General features: G+C 45.6%; 1 protein-coding gene across 4 annotated transcripts in view; it reads left to right on the top strand.

Annotated features, from left to right (window-relative positions):
• Positions 1 to 6339: 6339 nt before the first annotated feature.
• LOC119230965 (multidrug and toxin extrusion protein 1-like) overlaps positions 6340 to 23944 on the top strand; it is a 36408-nt gene continuing 18803 nt past the window's right edge. For 2 of the 4 annotated variants that reach the window (XM_037492557.2, XM_037492556.2), the window contains exons 1-10: positions 6340 to 6478; positions 12847 to 12948; positions 14482 to 14550; positions 15708 to 15856; positions 17542 to 17584; positions 18535 to 18579; positions 21118 to 21215; positions 21456 to 21553; positions 21660 to 21773; positions 21857 to 21924. In XM_037492557.2, coding sequence (XP_037348454.1) covers positions 6344 to 6478; positions 12847 to 12948; positions 14482 to 14550; positions 15708 to 15856; positions 17542 to 17584; positions 18535 to 18579; positions 21118 to 21215; positions 21456 to 21553; positions 21660 to 21773; positions 21857 to 21924 — 921 coding nt within the window. In that variant the 5' untranslated portion in view covers positions 6340 to 6343. Of the gene's footprint in view, positions 6479 to 8379; positions 9569 to 12846; positions 12949 to 14481; positions 14551 to 15707; positions 15857 to 17541; positions 17585 to 18534; positions 18580 to 21117; positions 21216 to 21455; positions 21554 to 21659; positions 21774 to 21856; positions 21925 to 23944 lie in introns of those variants that run through there. The other 2 variants (XM_037492558.2, XM_054689007.1) reach the window with 2 other exon arrangements.

Below are 23944 nucleotides of genomic sequence, written 5' to 3'. Positions count from 1 at the left end.
CTCCCCTTAACAGTGTATTTCAGTAAATCTGCCTGTTCTGCTCCAACACTCTGTTTCTGGTGAATCCTCTCAGCCCCTGAACCTCTGGCCTACACCCCAGTTCTTCTAGGCAATAAATAAATAAATTTTTTTAAAAAAGAAAAATGTGATTATTTCAATCAATACTGAAAAAAAATCAGATAAAGGTGAATTTTACTTTTTAAATTGCATTATTTTTTATTGAGGTGATGTTGGTTTACAATCCTGAATGTGACTCGGGGGTGTATGGTCACTCCTGTTCTGAGGTATATTACTACTTCACTCACCACCAAAGCACCCATAATCCACCACTTTAGTCTTTTGGGTCCCTCCCCACTTTGCTCTCCATCTGTAACCTTCTGCCTCTGGTCACTTCTGTTCTGCAATCAGATTTCTAGGGTTTGTTTTGGTTTAGTTTCATCGGTTTCTTTGTTTTGGTTCTCTGTATTCCACATATATGTAAAACTACCTGGTATTTGTCTTTCACCTTCTGATTTATTTCACTTAGCATTATCCATTCCAGTTCAACCATGCTGTCACTGCTGACAAGATTTCATCTTTTTCATAGCTGAGTACTCCATTGTGTATATATACCATAGCTTTTAATCCACTCATCTGTCATTGGACACGTGGGTTGTTTCCATAACTTGGTTATTATAAACAGTACTGCAGTGAACATAAGAGTGCATTTTTGTCTTTGAGTTAGTGTTTTTGTATTCTTCAGACAGATACCTAGGAATGGAATTGCTGGATGGTAGAGCAGATCTGTTTTAAATATTTTGAGAAATAGAAAAGTGAACTTTAATACATGATTTTAAAAAGTCTTAACAAGAGTTACATATGGACATAATGACTATCAAATATTATCAGCAAAGTCAATATATTACTCAGTTGGGGAACCAGAAAGGGATTGGACTAGGGGTATGACTGAACTAGAAAATTCAGTATTTTAATGCAGGGCAATCTTTCTGAATAAATCTGTAGATAAAATGTAGTGTCATTCAAAATCCCAGTACTTTCTAATTCAAGCATGATTTTTCATAATCATTTATGAAGTAATCCTTTCTGTCATTGGTTCCAGTGATGCATGTGACATTTTAATATAGGCTGAGGCCCATAAATAAGGTTCATTTCTTTGCTGCCTATTGTTTCCTTAATCTAGTTCGCTAGTCTTATGCTAATCCACCTTGTTTTAGAAATGATTTATCAGTTGATTGTTACTTCTCTTCCTCATTACTTCCCTTTTCCAGAATTCTTTTCATATCCTTGCCTATTTACACTCTCAAATGCTTTTAGGATCACTATTAAAATTTAAAAGTATGAAATATACTGAAGTGGGCTAAAATCTGAGCTGTTAATTGGAATAGACTGTTCATCTTCAAGAACATCATGTGCTTCTTAGTAATTCAAGCTTTTCTAAAATTCACAATGGTCACAGATATTTCATATTAAAATTATTCTTAGGCATTATTATGAGGATCTGCCACAGCACAGAAGTATTCATAGTATGGCTCAATCATATTTGGCTTTGATTTTTCTTAATCCCAATGGGTTGAAAATGGAGAACCACAGAACAGAGACAGGCCAGTTTCACATGCATGTTATTCCCTATTAAATGTAATCTCCAGAAGACACTAAAAAGCTACAGGTGTTGTGCTCAGTTCTCTGCAAGTAGAAAGTGTTCCCCAAAACCCTACTTCCCTGTTATTGCCTGCTGCTGTTTTGAGTGAAATTGCCACAGGGAATTTTCTAGCTATTTGCTCCAGCAATTGGAGGAGGTGCTTTGCTTCTATTTAAACAATAACTTTCAGGAGCTGAATTGATATTGATGCATTATTATGAGCTAAAGTCCATACTTTATTCCTATCTTACCTAACGTCCTTTTTCTGTTCCAAGATACTTCATTGTTTCTTCTTAGTTTCCACTTAGCTGTGGTTTTCAGAATCCCTTCTTTTTGTTGACCAGGACAGATTTTTTTTTTAAAGATTTATTTTTTTTTATTTTGCATACAAGAACTGGGGTGTAGGCCAGAGGTGTGGAGGGTGAGAGGATTCACCAGTGGGGAGCAGAACAGGCAGATCTACTGAAATGCACTGCTGAGGGGAGCAGCGGGGGAGACAGGAGAGGTCTGCTGAGCCATGTGGGTTAGCTCCCTGGCTGGGAATGAACTCATGCTGCAGTGGCTGGTGATAGCTTCATAGTGCTGAGTCTTAACCCCTGCACCATCAGGGAGACCCTGACCTGGACAGTTTTGAGGGATGCTAGTCAGATGTTTTGTAGAATGTCCCTCGATTGGGATTTGTCTGATATTTTTCTAGTAAGACTGGGGGTTATGGGTTTGGGAGAGGAAGACCACAGAAGTAATTTTCATCACATCTTATCAAAGACACTACATATAATTGAATAGTCTCCCCCCAACCTCCATTCGTGTCTATCCAGAACCTTAGGATGTGACCTTATTTAGAAATAGTCTTTGCAGATGTAATGAAGTCATGCAGATGAGGTTGTGCCCAGATTCAATCACTGGTGTGCTTTTAAGAAAAGAAAATGGAGGGCCTCCTCTGGTGGCGCAGCAGTTGAGCACTGGGCTGCGAAATTGCCTGCAGCCTCTGCAGCACCTGTTCAATCCCTGGCCGCCAGCGAGGGGCCCACATGGTGCGCAGACCTCTCCTGCTGCACCCGCTGCTCCCCTCAGCAGTGTATTTCCTCGTCAGTCTGCCTGTTCTGTTCCCCGCTCTGGCTCTGGTGAGTTCTCTCACCCTCCTGTGCTTCTGACTGTACCCAGTGCTTGTATAAATAAATAAATATTTTTAAAAAATTATTCAAAAAAAATAAAAGAAAGTGGAGACACAGAGCCAGACACTCAGGGAGAATGCCAGGTGATGGTGTTCCTGGGCACTCATGTCTGAGGGTGCCTTGGTCCACTGCAAAATAGAAATCGAGAGCAGAACAGCAGTAGCAAGCAAAAGCTTTATTGAAAGGAACCACTCCATAGACAGAGTAAGGCTGCCTCAGCACACAAGTGGGTGGTGAAGGTGGGTAGGCTCACTTATCTCATCAAGGGGGTATGTGTATGCAAATTAGGGGTATTTTTTTTCATCAGAAAAGGGAGGATTTTTCTGGGGTGTTGGGGTGCATCCCATTTTTTTTCTGCCCTTCTTTGGAAAAGTCATATTCTTTTCTTGAAAAGGAGATTTCCTCCCATGGGCATTGGGTGCTGGGGTGTGGTTAGGAGCTAGCCCCTGTATGGATCTGTAAGCAGGATGCATTTGTGGCTTGCAGCCAGCAGCTGACAGCAACAGGTACTGTCCTTTTAGCCTGTCTCATTGGCAGAGACAGAGACTGGAATTATGCTGACCAGAAGCTAAGAGAGAAGATGGAACATATTCTCCCTGTGAGCCCCCAAGAGGGAACCAGTCCAACCAGCGACTTGTTTTCAGAGTTCTGGTCTCAGAACTGTGAGAGAATAAACTTCTGTTGTGTGAAACCATAAAGTTTATGACCAATTGGTGTGGTAGCCCTAGGAAATGGGCAGTCACATACTATCAATGTGACTTATCAACTTAGATAGTAATCTTGAGCAACTGCCTGGAGTAGTATTGGCCAGGTTTCTCTACTATAATGTTACTATCCCTCTCTATTTCACACAATGTGAAGATGAATTCCATTTTTTAAGACAAACCAAGTGTCACAGAACTTTCTGGAAAAAAAACAACTTTTATCAGGAACACGCCTGCACTGCTGGTGGGAGTGCAAACTGGTCCAACCACTATGGAAAGCTGTGTGGAGATTCCTCAACCTACTAAAGATAGAGCTTCCATATGATCCAGCATTTCCACTCCTAGGTATTTACCCAAATGACATAGAAACATTAATTCCAAAGGGCACCTGCTCCCCTATGTTTATAGTAGCACTGTTTACAATAGCTAAGCTGTGGAAAAAGCCCAAATGCCCAAAAATAGATGACTGGATCAAGAAGATGTGGTACATATACACCATGGAATATTACTCAGCAATCAAAATAGATAAACACATGCAATTTGCAGTAACATGGATGGTGCTGGAAGGGATCATCCTCAGCGAAATAAGCCAGAAAGAAAAAGAAAAATACTGGATGGTCTCACTCATAGCAGGAATCTAGAAAACCTAAATAAGGGGCCAGGAAAAAGAATTACTATAAGAAAGAAAAAATCAAAATCAACAAACAACTATAAACCAGAGACAAACTATGGGGGGGCGGGGAAAGGGGGTGTCATAATAAGGGGGTACAATTATATGGGGAATATAAAAATAAAAAAATAAAAATAAGGAATTAAAAAAAAAACAACTTTTATCATTTAAGCTCCTATTTCCATACTGTTCTTTTTGGAAGGAAGTTACTGTGCACAGCTCACTTTTGAGGGGTGGGAAGCTGTAGTCCACATCACATGGAGTGTTAGTTTTGATATTGTGAAAGAGATTTCTTCTAATATTTGCATATGTTATTAATGATATAAAAGACTGCTATTATCTAGTGAAGAACATGTATGTAACAACTTTATCAAACTCCTTTGTTAGTTCTATTATTTTCCTCCCATTTGATTTCTTTAAATTGTCTGAAATTATTACTGCAAGTAATGATTTTGCCTCTTCTTTCCCCATATTTATGTATTAAATTTCTGTTTTATTACATTTGCTAAGACTCTAGAACATTAGTGAAGAATAGCAGTGATTGGCGATCTAGTTATAGCCTAGGACTTTTGACTATTAAGACCTTTCATTTCTTTTGGGAAATGCATCCTCCAATACTCCCTACAGGTTATCCTGGTGAGATTTTTGCTGCCACAGATAGCAGCCAATCCTTTTGCTACAGAACTGAGCATATGGTCCAGGTCCAGGTAATTAGAAAGCCCTATTTTCCTAATCAGTTTGGTCGTTCCAAAGATGGGCAAGAAATCTAAGCAGGATCAATCAAGTTTTTTTGTTTGTTTGTTTGTTTGGCGCTAGAGGAGAATGGGAGATGGTCTTACTTTCTGGCTTACAGGTTGGGAAAGACCCACCCTGGAGACCACCTACCCCTGCACAGGAAGAGAGAGACTGCCCACAGAAAAAGAACGAAACCAAGGAAATAATAAAAAATTATTGGGAGAACAGGACAGGGGAAGAGGAGCAGGAAGGAGAATACCAATGGCCTTTAAAAGATCCCTAAAAATGAACTTTCTTGTCATGTGAGCCAAGCAATTTTTTTTCCCATTTTCTATGTTAAAGTCGGGTCACTTGCAGCAGAAGGAATGCTGACTATTACAGAAAACGTCTCTGTCCTGGTAACTGACATTTATTAGGCTTGTGTTGTGCACCAGGTTGAGGGTACATGGTCCAGCTATACAATCTCATTTAATCCTCACAACAGCCAGCGATGTAGATATTAATGTGAGTTTGCAAGGAAGGAAACTGAGACTCTCGAAGGCAAGCAAGTTGCCACGGGCTCCCACCAGAACGCAGGTGGTGGCCCTCGATGCACCTTTGCCTGAGGCTCATAGCCTCCTGCCCTATCCCTATCTCTGGCTTATAAATATCCAGGGAGGTGTTTAGGAGATCTGGGAGACAAGCAAGGAACAGATTTCCCCTATGAACCCCCAAGATGGAACTCAGCTGCCAACTCCTTGATTTCAGACTTCTGGTCTCCAGAACTGTGAAAGAATAAAGTGCTATTCAGAGAAGGCGAGCCTTCCTATTTGGAAAATGTGGGCTCCTTGCTTTACTGTGATAGATTCTACGTCCTTGAATGGAACAACTGGCGGGGGCGGGGTGGGGGGAATGGGAGTCCGCAAATTCCAAATCCAGTCTCAAAGCATGTGTTGAGGACAATCTGCGGAGCAGGTAGCGTCAAAGCTTGGCGGTGTCCGGATGCCGGCGTGTGCCCCAACGCGCATCTGGTTGGCAGGCTGGAGAACACTAGTCCTTCCACGCACACTTGCAGAACCCGAAACCCTCAGAAGAGGCTCAGAGCCAGGGCGAGCCCTAGTGTCCGAGGATCGGAGGACCCAGCCCCTCTCAATCTGTCCCTCCCCACCCCGCACCCCCGTCCCCTCTCCCTTCAAGCTTTCCGTTTGTTATCAGAGCTTTTCCAAACTTTGCCGTCCAAGGCCAGGAGTTCGCGAGCCTTTCCAAAAACCGTTAAGTAGAGGCGCGGAGGTGCAAGGGGCGCGTCCAAGGTCGCCTACTGGCAGGAGGCGCGCTCAGCCGGGCCCCAGGGCTTGGGGCGGGGACTGGAAAGGGGGGCAGGCCCTGCACCCTATCCGCCGGCCGCAACCTCCGCGCTCCGGGATCGCGAGGCACCAGACACATGGAGGCTCGCGAGGAGCCCCAGCCGGAGCGCGCAGGCCGGGCGGCCACTGCCGAGCGCCGCGGGCCACGCTGCCTGTCCCTGTCCGACTTCCGAGAGGAGCTGCGGGAGCTCCTGGTCCTGGCGGGGCCCGCGGTGAGTAAAGTGGCCCAGTCACATTCTGCGGACTGGGGAACCGGGGATCCGTGTCGCCCATTATAACTGGGGAGTGGAGTGGAGCAGTTGGCTGGCGACGGGCAGACCCGCCCGCTGGCGCCCGGGGAGGGTGATCAGCGCCCGGAGCGGGGCCGGCGCGAGTGCGGGTGGCTGCGCCCTAGTTCCCGGCCGCGCGTTGCAACCCCCCTCCCGCCCCTGCCCCCCGGCTGCCCTGCCTGACCCGCCGGGCGCAGCTGGCCAGCGCCTAGGCTTTGGGCGTCTCTGCGGAGCCGGACCTGCTCGCCCAAAGGCGTGCAAGCCGGTGCCTTCCCTAGGCATGGATTTCAGCTCAAGTTTCCGGAACTTGGAAACACTTGGGCATTTGGTTTGTTTGAATAATAGCTGTAGCCTGGGAGCTCAGGTATCTAAACAAGGTTTTTGAAGCGTGGAGGAAAGTGAATGGTGCCTGTCATGGATTTAGAGCTGTTAAGCAATTTCTGTGGAATTAAGTCTCATCAGCCTCTGCATGAGGAAACCAGGAGGATCCGGTCCTACACACCCACACACGCCCTCCCAATTATTGTATATAGAAAAGAATTTTTAATGTGGTTCTATCTTGGATTAAGGCTTTAGGAACTATAAAAATATAACCCACTCAGGTTCTGCTTCCAGTGGGGTGATTTTAAGTCACCAGGTTAGGGCCCCCATTTCATTGGACAGGAAGAACCTGGCATGTTTTTAAGTGGAGAAGAAGCCTTTGGCCATGGGGGTGGACACTCTGCACCTGCAAAGGCTAAGCAGGCAAGTGTGATCTCCTGGCACGGTGACACCGATACTCAGGGGATCTTGTGATACCCACTGTGTGGTGTGCAGGTGGCAAGAATAATGGCAGGAATAAGTTCTGAGATGAAAGGTCACCTAGCAGGAAGAAGTTTTCAAAGATTTCTCGTAGAAAGGAAAGAACAAATGGTTTGGAAACTCAATACCTGGGGCCCATTTCCCCGCTTTGAATTCAGAAGGCAGGGTAGGAAACAGTTATGTGAACTCGAGTGCTCACCGAACCTCTTCCAGCTTCTGCCTGTTATCCATAAAGAGGATAATAATCTATGCATTGGCCCACCATTTCCTTGCAAAGTTGCTGTAAGAAAGGTCTCCGAAAGTCATTTACTTCTCTAATAGTATAAAAAATAGCACAAGGAGGTTTCTTGAACCCCAACTCCTCCTAGAGACAGGTCCTTTGTCTCTCTGCTGCAGTCACCTGTCCCCACGATGTAGGAGGGCCTTCTGGTGCGCAGGGATGAGCACACACCAGGCTCTCACACTTTCTGTTTGTGTGTACACATATGTGACTGTGTTTGTTGCAAATGTAACATAGATTCCCTGTAGAAAAAAAAAAATCCAAGGCAAACAAAAGGAAAAAACTCTGAAATCTCACCATTGAGAGATAATTTGGCAATTTTCCCTTCCAGTCATTTGTGAGTGTTCTGTGTGACAGTGTTCCCCAATGGGGACAGAGTATGCACCTGTTCAGTCTCATACATTGTAGATGGAGCCCCTCTTGGTCTCTCTATTCCCAACTCTTGTGAGTTGTCCATTTCCCATCTATCTTGCCCCTTCTTTCCCCTGCGCAGTGTGTACACTCTGCTCTCCGAGACTCCACTGGATTTAAGTAGAATGCCTGACCTCTCTATGTTTTTTCTCTCCCATTCACTATCTCCCTTCCAGGCATCTCATATTAACCCTGAGCTAGGAGAATCCAAAATAGGACTCTGGGTAAGGTGCTAGGATTCACCATTCTCCTATTGAGCTTCATTTAAATGACGCTTGTCAAGAGGGAATAATGCAGGACACAAAGGAAAGCATTTGAAATGAACCATGCGCATTGGAAAAGATGCTATCGATACATTTTCCATCTACCCCACAGAAAGCTTTAGGAAAATGTGTATTTGTGGGGGAGGAAGGGTGGTGGTTAGAATTACCTAGCCTCAGGCATTTCAACCTTGCTCTCTCTTTGTCATTCGCATCTCCCAGTCAGGCTGAATTATCAGGGTCCTGGAAAAAAATTTCAAAAAGGGTTTGGCTACTCCCTAGGGGCATCAGTTGTCCACAGCATTGCCAAGGGTATGAAAGAGTGGAGGGAGCTTGCTTTCATCTATTGTGGAGGAAAGGAAAACCTGGAAGAGAGCTAGAGAACTTTCTAGTGCTCCAAGTCAGGAAGACCAGGGAGGGCCCCTCCAGGTGAAGGGCAAGGGAGGGACTGATTTACTGCTGTTGCATTTTCTCCTGTAGGCATTGGGGGAATAATTAGTAGGGAGTGTTTAGTGACACACGAGGCAGAAAACAATCTAGGCCACACTGACGAAGGCCTAAATGGAGAAGACTTCATCTGGGAGAGATTTCAAAGTGTGATGGATGTGAGGGGTGAGGAAATATTCAGTGACAGGAGTGAATAGCAACCTGAGATGGCCCAGAACCTTCCCGTTCACCTCCCCATCCTCACTTGAACCCAAGCACCTCTCAGCTGGATGCACAGCTTCTCCTCTCCACCAGCATGCTCCAAGCTGGGCCCCCCCAACCTCCAACTGGTTGCTCCCACTTCAGCTCATGGAGCCCAAAGTGTTCCCCCTGGAGTCACCCAACTCCTCTTCAAAAGTACATCAGAACTTGTTGCCCCCATTCTCTGTCTCTCTAGGGTCCTCTGAAGCCTTGTTTCACTTTACCCCATTGCCCTCCACTACAGTCTTCTTTCAGTACTTCAGCCATGCCTCAAACCCCATACCCTCCTGCTGTGCTCTGTTCCCTGTGGCTAGAACATTCACTCCGGATAGACAGGCCACCTTCACCTGCCAGTTCATCCTTCAGGTGTCAGCTGAACTTCATTTCCTCTAGGATCCTTCTCTGACTCCTGTGCTATGGTCTCCAAGGTCCTGTCTCCTTTGTAGGGCCCACCACATGTGTACAAGTTATTACGACTTGATCTCTTTTCCCTGCTACACTGTAGGTACTCATGGGATAGGAATGGAATGATGTTCCACTCACGCATACCCATAGCCTGAAGATATGGGCCCAAATGGACCATCTGAATACAAGGTGACATGAGTCCTAGTTACATCTCTGCCACTAATTAGCTATATGACTTTGGGCTGATCGTTCAACCTGACTTCTTGTTGCTCTCTCATGTGTCAAAGAAGAGGCTGTATCCAATGACTCAGTGACCGTGCTGTCTCCTTCTAGTGCTAACATTTTGCTGCTAGGAGTCAACTTCCAGGCATCCGTGACAGAGGATAAGAATGGGGCCTTCCAGAAGCATGCTGGTACAGCACACTGGGCAGGTTTAGACCTATTTCCCCTCTGGCTTCTGGCCCTGGAAGCTCCCTTCTGAGGCTGCCAGGAGGTAATAAAATGCCTGGTCTGAAAATGAGCAGGGTCTCTGTGACAAGAACAAGGAACACAAGTGAGGTCTGGCCATTTCCATGTCCATTTGACCACATCAGACTATTGTTGTGACAGCATTGTTGAGACATCTGGGGGAACCAACCTTTGCCCAGAATTGGTTAATTCCCTGGGCACAGCCACATGCCCTGTGATGGGACAGTTTTGAAGGGCCTGGTCCTTGCCCACCATGTCTTGATTGGGTATTAGAAGGGGTTATGGGGCATATATTGAAGGTTCCAATGGACCTTGGGAATCAATCTCTTGAGATAGGGCTAGGGTGGGCAGAACAACCTCCCAGGTGATCGTTGTGTGCACGAACCACAAGCTGTGGCCAAGAGCTTGTCTGAAAGGCTTGAAATAAGGATCTAAGAATAAGTTTGTGGTTAGCAAATATGAACTCTGGGGCCGAGATCCTCCTGGGGCTGCAGCTCAGGAGAGCCACTGCATTGGGCAATCCGAGCCCTGCGTAACTGCCATAACCCTAGCTGCAGCAGCGAAGAAATGGTTTTAGCTTGCAGGGATAGTTGAAAATGCATCTCACATTAGTTTAACTCAGCTAGACTAGTTTAACTAGATTAGTTTAAATCAGCTAGACTATCTGGCCTCTAAGCTAATAGATTTAGTGATTCCTAACCTTGAACTGGGCTCTGGCCCTAAGAAAATGCCTCCCCCCACCCACACAAAAAAGAAATTCTGAGCAGTCCAATCTGTAATAGCAAAATCTGGGAAAAGGCCCAGAGATCTGACAATTAGAGGAGACTGAGTGTGTTTTCATGTGAAGCCATGAAAAACAGCTTATGGGGCGTGTGGGGAGACAGCACTGTTGAGAAGAAAGACAATGATCATGGAGAGGGAGAAAACAGTTGCAACGGTCTGAGTACAGAGAGGCTGAAAGGATGGTGACCTGAAAAGGTTCCAGAGTGATGCTAAGTTTGTAAAAAGAAAGAAACATGTGACCTTTAAAGTTATACAATTGGTAATGGAGGGCGCAGCAGTGTCTATACCATAAAACCACAGAGAACGCCTGATGTGGCCTGTCCCCATGCAGGTGGCCATCACGCCGGCTTTAGGTTTACTGAATCCGGTTTTTCATATCGCCCTTTTTTATTTACACCTCTGCTCCCAGCTCTTGATTATCCTATGGCTTCTGTCCCATTTGGCCTTACTTTTGCCATGCATACTGAAAGTGACCCTTCTAGTAAGTAGCAAGAGGCCCCATTAGAGATTAGAGCCACATGTGATTCCTGTGGCAGTAAGAGCGCTGGGTCATGGTTTGGGAGCTGACACAGGAAAGGTGTGCCCCTACCTATTAGAAATAGGCCTTTCATATTTTGAAGACCTGAGCAGAGCTGAAAACTGTCTATCTTCAGATGTGGAGTTGGGGAAGAAAAGGAGGTGGTCATCTGAACCATCATGGATAGGGACCTGATCAGGTCCTGACATAGTAATTTGGGGGTGACTGCAGTGCCTGCAGATGGGCTTGTATGGGCTGGTGGAAGTGAGGAGTAGAAGATGTGTCATCGGGGACTCAAGATGGAGCCCTGTGTGGGCACAGCATGGAGGAGTTTGTTTCTGTTACAGAACTGTGAGAGGCTGATGGTTGATTGGAAGAGCAAGAAGCATCTCCACACCCTGGGGCACTGGCTTCGAAAAGGGTACTTGGGACAGACCTGAGTGGCAGTGAATCCTCAGAACTTGTTCTCTCTCTTGGGAAGTAAGAATCAGATGAACCCTGCACTGGGACCACATAAGCATCCCATGGGAGAGGGACTTTCCCAAAAAGCACTGGATTTCCGAGGCAGGGAGAAAGAGGTGTTTTTAAATCAACCTAAAGAAATAAGGCCGTGTCCAAGTGCAGCTTAAGCCCTGTGGGGCGGCTTGTGGTGGTTCCTGGAATTGTGAGGAAGGATGGCTCCATGTGCCAGGAACAAGAGTTGCCCTCACATCAGAGATTGCACAGAATTAAGGATGCTTCACAATACAGTGACTTTCCGCCCTGAGGGTCAAGGTCGCATGGATTTTCCAGTTGGATGATCTCACTTTTGTCTTCGATGTTCCTGTCTATGGAAGGTCTTGCTGGCTGACACTCTTGTTATCAAAGGTTTTATTATCCCTAGTCCCTGCTAGGAATCAAAGGGGTCTCCCAGAAGGCAGCCTCTGAAAATTTCAGAGAAAACACACCTGTGATTTATGGCATGAGAATCTGAAATGAAAAATAAATTGAAAAAGACAAGAAATTCTCAAAAATATGATTCTAATTGTGGTTGCAAATGAACTTTTTAATATTTCAAGAAGTCCATCAAAACTATACAGAGCTACCCACATGGTGCAGCAGAACTCTCCTGTCTCACCCGCTGCTCCCCTCAGCAGTGTATTTCAGTCAGTCTGCCTATTCTGCTCCCCACTCTCTCTCTGGTGAATCCTCTCACCCCCCACACTTCTAGCCTGTACCCCAGTTCTTCTATGCATAAATAAATAAATCTTTTTAAAAAACTGTACATTTGGGCCTCCCAGGTGGTGCAGCGGGTTGAGCGCAGTGCTGTGAAGCTGTCCACAGCCTCTGCAGCGTGGATTCGATTCCCGGCCGGCCAGGGAGATTCCCATATGGCGTGGCAGATTTCTCCTGCCGTGCCCGTTGCTCCCCTCAGCAGTGCTTTCAGTCCATCTGCCTGTTCTGCTCCCCATTCTGTCTCTGGTGAATCCTCTCACCCTCCTGGGCCTCTGGCCTGTGCCCCAGCTCTTGTATAAATAAAAAATAAATCTTTAAAAAATAAAAACTGTAAAAACTGGCAGACGCTCATTAAAATCTGTGCTTCTTTCCTTCTGACTGGAGTTGATTTGGAGAGACTGGGGAGCCCCTGGAAACTGTGCCTCTCTCTTTCCATGGTGATACTTGACACTCAGGTGCAACCTCTTTTTTCTGATTCTTCCAGTTCCTGGCTCAGTTGATGGTGTTCCTCATCAGCTTCATAAGCTCTGTGTTCTGTGGCCACCTGGGGAAGCTGGAGTTGGATGCTGTCACACTTGCCATTGCAGTACGTATGGGGCTTTCTCACACAGATTGATGAAAGCTATGGGTATTAGTTTCCTCTTGTTATTGTTACAAATGACCACACTTTGGTGGTTTAAACAACACAAATTGATTACCTTACACTAATGGCAGTCAGAAGAGCAAAGTGGATTTCACTGGTTCATATCAAGGTGTTGGCAGAGCTGTAAATTTAAGATTCCTTTGCCATGTAGCCTCACATATTCTCAGGTTCTGGGGGCAAGGGATGAGGACATATTTAGAGGCCTATCATACTGTCTACCTGATGGGCTAATTTTCAATCCATGGACTTTGGACTCCCACTTTTGGTCCCATATCTGGAAGAAGGGATTGTGAAAGTGGGGGTTGCTGTCTGCCTCCTAAATTGCATCAGGAGGAACTGTGACTCCCCCATTACATGACTTGTCTGTTTCACTGACAGTCCTAATCCAGAAATGGAACTAGACCCTAGTGTCCAAATCTAAAAGTGGATGGAACCCTGAATCTTCACTGTATCCTTGATGCAAACTCCCCAAACCAAAGAGCTGTATCATTAATTTATCAGGGATTAACTATCTATGCCAAGTTAGGTATTTCTACAGAAGTGGGTTCAATGGATTTTTGCAGGTTGTGTCCCTGGTCCCTGAAGCTTCCTCAGTTTTCCTTTGCTCCCAGTCTCCCTAAACATCCTTCAGTTTACCCGCCTAATTCCCACAGGCATCTGTGTTTGCTCTCTCTGAACTGTTCAAGACTACCCTAAACTAGTTCCCAGCCACACAAGGTACAGATTATTTTATTTTCAGGGAGTAACAAAAATAACCTCAAGCTTCTTTTCAGTCTTTAATGTTTGCCAATTTGGAGGAAGACAGAAAAGCACTCAGCAAGCCTCCAGCAAATTCTCTCTGGCCAGGGAAAGGCAAGAGGGTTGGAGTTTTAAAGTTGGGCCTGGTTTAGGTTGTCTCCAGGGGCCTCCAAGTGGACTCAGGTGACGTTAACGGTTTCCAGACAGTGAGAGCACCAGGTGACACGTGATACAACAACTTGGTTTAGGGACCCTACCCTGGGTTTCCCAAAGCTCCGGGAACACCTGGGTGTTGTTGCTGATCTGGTCAGGACAAGTACACTTAGCCTTACTTCAGGACTTGCTTCTGTGCCCCCAGAGCCCTTCAGGATGTTGTGATAGACCATACTTGAGTTTGTGCATGTGGCTTTGCCCCAAAGTTCTATCGTACCACATTGTATTAATCCCTTAAAAAGGATTCACATTCCTCTGAAATTGGGGAACAAAATGCTTAGACTTGCAAAAGAAAAAGCCTGGATGAGAAACTCTGACTAAGATTTTCTTCCCTCTCTAAATCTGTGTGTCCTTTAAATGCACTTGGTCCACCTGCAGAGGACCCCAGGCAGTCAGCAAAGGTGATGTCATTGAGTTAGGATCCTCCTGACTGAAGATCCATAGGCTCTGAGCAGAGCAGGCAGAGAATGTGCCTGCTTTTCCTCCTTTAACTCTGTGTGGCCTTCTTCTTGTGATTTTTTCCAGGTTATCAATGTCACTGGTATCTCTGTGGGATTTGGCTTATCTTCTGCTTGTGACACCCTCATCTCCCAGGTAAAAGGAAGCCCAGACCACTCTCACGGTGATCCTGGGCATGTTCTCTTGGATGTAGCTGGAAGAACCCCACTGCATCAAGGGAGAGTCGTGTGCAGAGGGAACAAATTCCCACCAGTAAACCCTGTAGCAGCATTTTGTCAGCCATCAATGCCAAGTTGTCCTTGCCTGCTTTCTTTGAAATGTGGCTGGGTGACTCTTAGGCTGGTGAACCAGTGTTTATCTGCACAGCTAGACAACTACATTACACTTTGATCACATGAGGGATATTATGTAAAAGTCCTTTTTATCACTTTCCATGTCATTGAGTTTAGCATTGATGGTATAGTGGTGAACATAGCTGCCTTCCAAGTCAAAATATGGACAAAATGGTTGTCAAACTTTCATGTGCATCTCAGTCTGAGGGCTTGTTAAAACACAGGCTGGGGGGGCCTCCCCTGGTGGTGCAGCAGTTGAGTGCTGGGCTGCGAAGCTGCCCACAGCCTCTGCAGCGCCAGTTCGATCCCCAGCTGCCAGGTGAGGGTCCCACATGGCACGCAGACCTCTTCTGCCGCCCGCTGTTCCACTCAGCAGTGTATTTCGTCAGTCTGCCTGCTCTGCTCTCCGCTCTGGCTCTGGTGAATTCTCTCACCCTCCCACACCTCTGACTGTACCCAGTGCTTGTATAAATAAATAAATAAATCTTTAAAAACAAAAACAAAAACAACAACAACAAAAAAAAAAACAACACAGGCTGGTGGCCCCATCCAGGGATCTGATGGTAAATATTTAAAGACAAGGCCCCATGGGTAGGAATGGGGGGAAATGCTTTGCCACGAAGGATTTGCCAATTCCATTGGTATCAGCTACTCACTCTGTGGCTAATTTCAAGCTGCAATAGAGATATCACTGAATGTGGACCTGGGAAAAGATGTGCACAGTTTGACTTTTGCAAGTCAATAGGAGCTGACTCCAGTGTCCCTCTGGCCTTGCCCCCCGAGTTTCTGCATGGGGCCTAAGAATTTGCGTTTTTAGTTTCCAGGTGATGCAACCCAGGTTGATGTACATTAGCCTCACATGGGGGACTATCTCTTTATGACACATGATTGGAGGTCTGGGTGGGGAGTAGCAGGGTGCCACACAGTGCTAATGGGTTCATCTTGGCTATGTGCACCTAGACATTCGGGAGCCGGAACCTGAAGCATGTGGGGGTCATCCTGCAAAAGGGTGTGCTCGTGCTGCTTCTGTGCTGCTTTCCCTGCTGGGCGCTTTTCCTCAACACCCAGCAGATCCTGTTGCTCTTCAAGCAGGACCCGGATGTGTCCAGGTAAGACAGGACATGCCAGGGCAGGACTGGAGTCCATCCCAACAGAAGGTAGTCTTAAGTGCAGTTTCCAGGAGTTACAAATGCCAGGGACAAGACCACACACTAAGAAAGGGGATCTTGTCTCGCATGACTATCAGGACTTAATGTTAGACCTCTCCCTGTCTGGGTGACTTCTAGGGTAAACAGTTTTGAGTGAAATTGGGTTTGCAATTGTTCTTCATTTTGGATGGTAGTCTGTGGTGTTTGTTCATGGTTTTGTGATTCTTGACCATGGTTAATGTTGTGCCCAATGTTGACCAGTGCAGCCCCTAAGGACACACAGACAGCCGATGCAAGAACGCAAAGGAGTTTATTACGGGCTTGAGTCTGGCCTCACGACACCCACTGATGCAATGGCAGATGTCGAGAGCCCTGAATAAAGGGAACAGGGATCTTATATAGGGTTACAAGCAGATTTCTAAAAATTAAATCATGTTGGCAAACATTCATTGGTGACACAGGTGCATTTCCTAACAACGGTGGGTACACAGTTTCAGTTTTTGAGCTGATTAGTCACATCGAGATGCAGCTCTATTTTATGGTTAGTTTGACCCCATTAGTGGCCCAAATTGCTCGGCTCCATTTTATGGCTAGTTAGACCCCATTGCTCGGCTCTGCTGTGGCTGGCCATCCGAGATAAGACCAGAGTGGGGTGGGGTTGAAACCTTCTCTGGAATGCAGGCTATTTAGTCTTGAGTAACCAAAACTTGAAATACTAAAATGGTGGTTATAGACAAGATGGAGGAACAGTGGCTAAGTCTCACAGTTAATATTTATTTATTTTCATTTTTTTTAGAGATTTATTTATTTATGCACACGAGAACTGGGGAACAGGCCAGAGGTGCAGAGGGGAGGGCGGGTGAGAGGATTCACAAGAGACAGAGTGGGGAACAGAACAGGCAGACCGACCAAAACACACTGCTGAGGGGATCAGCGGGTGAGACAGGAGAGGTCTGTTGTGCCATGTGGGTAGCTCCCTGGCAGGCTGGGATCAAATTCGTGTTGCAGAGGCTGTGGATAGCTTCACAGTGCTGCGCTTAACTCTTTGTACCACAAGGGAAATCCTGGTTAATATTTAAATCCCTCTGGTGCCTTGAAAATTCACTCATGCCTGGGTCCTCTCCCCCCACAGTGTACTGTTTTGATTGGTCTGGGCTGCGGCCTGGTGTCAGTATCTGCCAAAGTTCCCCAGAGGAGTCTAATGTGCCATCAACTTTGAGGCCTATGGTTTTAGTTGACAAAGATCTTTAAAAGTTCCTGCCTTAGACCAGTGGCTCTGAACCCAGGGGACATCTGGCAATATTGATAGACAATTCTGTTTATCAGAACTGATATTGGGGGGTTGCTAGTGGTAAAAATCAGGGATGCTGCAAAACATCCTATGATGCACAGGACAGCTGCCCATCACAGAGAACTCCAACTACATTGCTGAGGTTGACAAACCCTGTCTTAGACCCAAAGACTTGGAACCAAGAGGGTTATAGAATGATAAGCTCTATGTGTAAAGTATCATATTCACTCCAGTCATCCAAGCCCATTGATTTAAGAACTCCAAGAATGCAAAAGGCAGTTTCAGTTTGGTTTTTTTGTTACCTTGTCCCTGAAATGGAGATGTCTATCATCCTTTTTTCTCTTTCTTTATGTAGGCTTACCCAGACCTATGTCATGATCTTCATTCCTGCTCTTCCTGTGAGTGTTCTTGGGTTAAGAGGTCCCCTTCTTGAAATCCATGGGTACAAGTAGCCGAGGTGCTCATGAGCTTGATGAATTGACCACGTCTTGTATGATTCCCACATATGGTGTTGACCTTTCTTTTAAGAAAGAAAGGCATTAATTAGGCCCATAAAAGACACAAACTTTTGCTCCTTGAGAAATACCAAGGTTGAGGCCATCCCAATGGGTCACTGCCCTGAACAGCACCTGAGGTGCCTCAGGGATCTTTTTGGAACTGAACACAGACCTTTATTGTATTGGGATAGTCTTCTCCATCAGGACCCCTGAAGGCCTCACACTGAAGCTTGAGACTTTTTTTTTCTGCTTGTTGTATGTGATCATGCAGAATCCTAAGTGTGTGTACATGTCGACACAGTCATGTGTGGTCAATAAAAGCTCAGAGTGAAAATATTCAGTGAGCCAGTCATGCTGACTAGCGTGCTAGAGCTGCCATAGCAAAGTACCACAGGCTGGGTGACTTAACAATAAGAAGTTGTTGGCAAATTCAAGAGGAAGTGTTCACGGGTTGATTTTCCCTGAGGCCTGGCCCTTGGCTTGTAATTTAAGCTGAAGCCTTTTAAGTTGAATATTCTTTAAATATTCCACCAAATGGGAGGACTATAGTTTACAAAGTAGGTGCTTCTCCTAGACCTTGCCCTGGGGCTACCAACCCCCACCCCCACAAGTGTCCTAACAAAGCAGCAAGGAAACCCCAGGTTTGCTTGGATATGTTCATCTAAAAGAAATGTGTGGAGCACCTCAAACTTAGATACCTTGGCTTCCACCCTTCCCCCACCCGCTCCTGAGATAGAGTACCTTTTGGCTCTGTGTGGGAATAGAAGGCAGCCAAGACATGACTCCCAGCTCACTGCTGGATGGATGGCAAGGCCAAAATATTAACTTTCATTTCTCTTGTTCTTTTCTAGGCAACCTTTCTTTATACATTACAAGTTAAATATTTGCTCAACCAGGTAATGCAGACTATCCCTTTTTGTGGGCAGTGGGGGGGATGCAACAGGAGTTTATACCTTCCTGGGATTGTGGGGCCTTGAGAATACTCAAGGATAAGGGAGACCAGGGTGGAGCGGCGGGCCTGCAGGGAGCCACTGAAATACATCTTCCCGTCAGCGCACACAGGGCTTTGGCAGTGGGAGCTTTGTTAAGTGATATCAAGGAAAGGATGCATTTATTTTGGCTCTGGAAAATTTGTATCAGCTCTCCACTTGGAAATATTGTCGTTGGCAATAAGGATAGGATTGGAGCTGTAGTGTTCTTTGGCTCAATATGACAACCCCACTCCCTGAGTGAGTGGGGAGAAAGGATGCATACCTGTCTGCTCCCTGGCGTGTACCCGGGAAACAGCCTCTGACTGAAAGGCGCCACTTTCCTCAGTGAGGATATGAAAGCTCAAATTGTAATGAGGCCTGGCGTGAGTCAGAGCTCTTCATGTGTGGCTAACAATGATGGCCAGAGGCCAGTTGCCCTTGGCTTTGTAGATAGGGATTTATGATGCCAGCTTGTATGGGGTCCTCGACCTCCTTCTAGAGAAATCCAGATAAATGAGAGCACCGGGCATGTCTGGCTCATGGCCACACAGGCTGGCTTTCCAGGGCATAAGAAAGAGTAGAAGGGAGGAGAGAAAGACGTTTTCCATCTATTTAATGTTCTTAAAATTAGGTTATTATCCTATTGGGTTTGAAGGTAGTAAAAAGGTACAAACTTCCAGTTATATGATAAGATAAATAAGTGCAAAAGATGTGTTATAGAGCAGCCCCGATATTGAGCGGGTTGCCTGGCTGTGGGTCCTCACCCGCACGCTTACAAGGGACTTACTAATACTCCACTACAGGCACACACAAAAGGTTAATAAAAGGTTTATTTACAAGGGAAAAAGAAATAAGGAAAATGTACAACTCAGGGAGAAAATAGGGAAATAAAGTCTTTAATGCGTCCTACCCGATCTGCCGACCTGGAAACCCAAAGGCACTCTCAGAGCTGGCCAGACGCTGCAAGCTGGCGGAGAGCCAAAATGGGGGAACCTCTCCAAAGCCCATGTGTCTGACTATACCAACCTGGCTGCTTAACCCCACCCTCAGGTGCCAGCCACCTTCCCTTTGGTGGTGACGGGATTTGGAGTTCCCAGTGTCTTTGGCTTTGGCCTGGGGTGGGGGTGGAGTCCACAAAGCCTGTATGGAATTAGCTTTAGGACATCCTTTTCCCCCTAACAGATGTAATATTTACCATGGTGGTTAAGAAAACCCTGCTATGTGGTGTATTGGAAAGTAGATCCTAAGAAGTCTCACCACAAAGAGAAAATTTTTTCCCTTTTTTTCCCCTTGCTTCCTTTTTTATTGCATTTATAAGAGATGATGGATGTTAATTAAACTTACCGTGCTAGTCATTTCACAAGTTATGGGGGGTAAACCATTATGCTGTCTGCCTTGAACTTACACAGTGATGTCTATCAAGTAATCTCAATAAAATGGAGGGGGGAAAGATATTACCTTATTAACAAAAAAAAGTCAACTCTTTATTAGTATCAGAATCATATGCTTGACATGCCTGTACAGAGACAGAAATTGCACGTCTGGGCTCTGGACTGCGCCCTGGAAGCCTCCAGCCTCATGTGAAGCCGCGCAGAAGTCTTAGCACACTGCAAGGCTTTCTCCCTGACCCTCAGTTTCCCAACAGATGTGGGGGCTCCTCACCACAGGTCTGACTTGATCTGCTGAGAAGAGTGGATGTGAAAGCCTCTCTGATGCCCTGAGGCAGAAGGAACAGGAACCCTAGGCTTAAGGCTCCCCAGGGTTAGGGAGGTATCCCTTGGGTTATGGGGGATGCCCTGGGCTCCCAAGGCTGGGAAGGAGGGGAAGGGCAGAGGGACCCCATTCAGGAGCAAGACTGCAGAGTCTGGGTTAGGCTGCAACGTGGGTGGAGTGACACACAGACAGTGGACTGTCACGGGCAGGCTGGTCCCAGGTAAGCATGAGCAAGCCTTGCATTCTTTGCTGTGGCTTTTAGTTTGGGGGAAATGAATGAGTTGCCAGGGAAAGAGATGAGTGTAATGGATGTAGTCCCAAGAGAAGCTGATGAAGGTCTAGGACAAAGAAAGGATTGTCCTTTGAGGACAATGGGAAACAAAGGTGGGTGGATTCTGTAGGTCGGAAGGACTGGTTGGCTGTAGAGACCACAGGAGAGGAAGGAATTCCTTTAAACCAGGTCTCCATCTTGGATGCCCAGGCCATTCGTAAGTGTAGGACAGCAGGGAAGCAGCTGGGTTTTGGAGAAATACTACCAGAGAGGGAAGAAGAGAGGAAGAGAAGCAAATGAAACCCGGTGAATGCTTGGACTTTTGGGTGAAGGGGGGAGAAGAGTTGATTGCACGGTTCTCTGCTTACCTTACTCTGAGTGGAGCTGTCTCTTTCTTTTCAGTTTCTATTTATATGCTGATGACGCCCATCACATTTATGGATCTCGAGGATCTGAAGTGTGGTCTGTCCTTGTTTCAGGGAATCATACTGCCCCAGATCATCACTGGAGTTGCAGCCAACCTTGTCAACGCTCTCACCAACTATGTGTTTCTCCATCAACTGCATCTCGGGGTGATGTGAGTCCAACCTAATCGTGGGAATGACTCCATATGGCTTTTCCTGGGGGGAGGAAAGTGGGATCTTTCCCTGATCATTGTGTCCATGCGTGGTCTCCCTCTTGGGCCACTGTGGGATACACTGTCGGGATGGAGTGTGATGCTGCTCTGGGAAGAAGATGACCTTGGGATGTGACACCAAGTGAGGTGGGGAGAGCATGGAAGATTGGCTTCTCCCCTCACCCTGACTGTTCTTCCCAGGGGCTCAGCACTGGCAAATACCATTTCTCAGTTCGTCCTGGCCCTGCTCCTCTTTCTCTTCATCCTCTGGAGAAAACTGCATGTAGCAACCTGGGGAGGTAAAGGCTGCCTTTTGTCTTCCAACTTGGATGCGGGTTTCGTTTCCGACTGAGTTCCTGCCTGATGGCTGGATGTGTTGCAAACGTGTTTGTGTCCTGCCTGCAGGGTGGTCCTTCGAGTGTCTGCAGGACTGGGCCTCCTTTCTCCGCCTCGCCATCCCCAGCATGCTCATGCTGTGCATTGAGTGGTGGGCCTATGAGATCGGGAGTTTCCTGAGCGGTCAGTGTGGGGAGAGATGGCAATGGCTGCTAGAAATGCAGGGTCCTGTCTAGAGCACAGAGTCAGCTTTCTCTCTCCACCAGGTATCCTTGGCATGGTGGAGCTGGGAGCCCAGTCTGTGGTGTACGAACTGGCTGTCATTGTCTACATGGTGAGCATCTGATAGCCAGCCATGTGGAGGGTACTTGTTGGTATGGTGGGGTCTTCCCTGGGAGCTGTAGGTAGGTGGGGAGAAAAACACCAAATAACTTGATTACTTCTGGTTCTCCATGTCCTAACACAATTCACATCAGAAAGACTTGCCAAACATGAAGAATCTTTTCCAGTTGTTACAACACAGATGCTTTGGGGACACGTTGATGGTCCTGAGTGCATAACACTAAGGGCCAAACTCTTTACATCAACTTAGCCCCATCCTAACCTGGTTCTGGTGTCTCTTAACATTCCATATGACCAATCCTAGGTCAGGCCCAAAGGAATCAAAAGAGATATTGAGCAAATATTTGAGCATATATTTGCACAGTCATGTTCAATGCAGCATTACTTGTGATCCCACAAAAGCAGAAGCAGCCTAAGTATCCATCAATGAATATGGCTTAACCATACAATGGAATATTATTTAGCCTTGAAAATGAAGGACATTTTGTTACACAAGAACCCTTGTTAGAGGTCTTCCTTTGACTTAGTTTTACTGAAACCATCACATGAAAATTCTGAAGGATTTTCTTCTCTAGCAAGTCCCATTTTAGCAATATAAAATAAAAGATGGGGACAGAAAGAGGAATTTTTAATATGGAAAGGAACTAAAGCCAGCGTATGAGCTTGGGCATTGTTTGTAGTATTAATGTTTAGGCTAGTCACCTGCCCCCGCCCCCCTTGGTTATATTTTAAAAAGTATATACAATCTATATTTCCTATTTTCTTTAAGAGTATTTTTTTTTAGGGCTTTTGTTTCCTGTCTTTGCTTTTTTCCCCCGATCTTTGGCAGAATTTTTAAACCTATATTTATCACTTGAGCACTTTCATATTTGACACACATTTTATATTTCAGTAAACTCAGTAGTTACATCTAAATCTTTAATGGTGCATAGCATGCCACTGTGTGGAGTATCGTTTTTTAAATCATTCTCCCTTTGTTGAATATTTAATTTCTGGTGTTTCAGTATTATTAACAGCACCTCACTGAACATCTTAGGACAATTATCTTTGTAGATGTGTCTGATTATTTCTTTAATATAATTCCTAAAAGTAAAACTTATTTGGAATTTTGTCTTCTGCATATATTTCCATATACCTTCCAACAGGCTTTGGGAATTTACATTTATGCTTCTTCTAATCAAAAGAAGAATTTATGCCCTTTACTCATATTCACCAGTTGTTTACATTTCACCCCATTTGCTCACTCATTTTATCTATTGCCTTGTCTATCTATCTGTCTATTATCTATCCACTCATCCATTATCCCCACAGTTGGTGTTCATATATCACCGATTGTTCTGACAATGCCTTTTGTAACTACTTTTCTCCTGGAATAAAGGTGTCATGCCAACACTAAAAACTCCTGGTCTTCATCCTTTCTTTGTCCTTCTGGACCTTACCATTTTTGTGTAATGTAGACTACTATCTACAGAAATTTCCCTTAATTAGTTGTAACTGATACTTCCTCATGAATAGATTCTGACCCTGCATTTTTGGCGGGAATGCTGTAGGAATGGAGCTGTGTTCTTCTCATGCACTGTGTCAGCAGGTATGATGTGGATTTGTCCCATCGTTGCTGATAGGAACTGATAGCTTGGTTAAGGCATTGTCTGTCAGGTTTCTCCACCATCAAGTCACTTTCTTTCCCTTTGTAATTAATAAATAGTGTGTTGCTCCCACTAGAGAGTTTCTAGGAAGGAATTCAGTCTTTTGTTTCTTTCATATGCCTCTGTTTGTGTGCCAGATTTTCTTTAGCCCTGTTCTCAGTCATCCTGATCATAAGGCAAGAGCCACATTTAAACAAGTGATAATTCTCCTTTCTTTTTTAATACCAATTTCTGAAGTGGCAAATTTATACATAACAGTAATAGCTAATCTTAATCAAACAGTTGCTATAGATGAGACACTATTCTAAACAATTAGCATGTGAACTCATTAAATTCCCACAGTAACTCTGCAAAGTAGGTCTTATA

This window comes from Talpa occidentalis, unplaced genomic scaffold, assembly GCF_014898055.3.
Source record: "Talpa occidentalis isolate TD23 unplaced genomic scaffold, MPIMG_talOcc4v2.1 talOcc4.7, whole genome shotgun sequence".
NCBI classification, from domain to species: Eukaryota; Metazoa; Chordata; class Mammalia; order Eulipotyphla; family Talpidae; genus Talpa; species Talpa occidentalis.
This window is presented reverse-complemented; position numbering and strand designations above follow the sequence as displayed.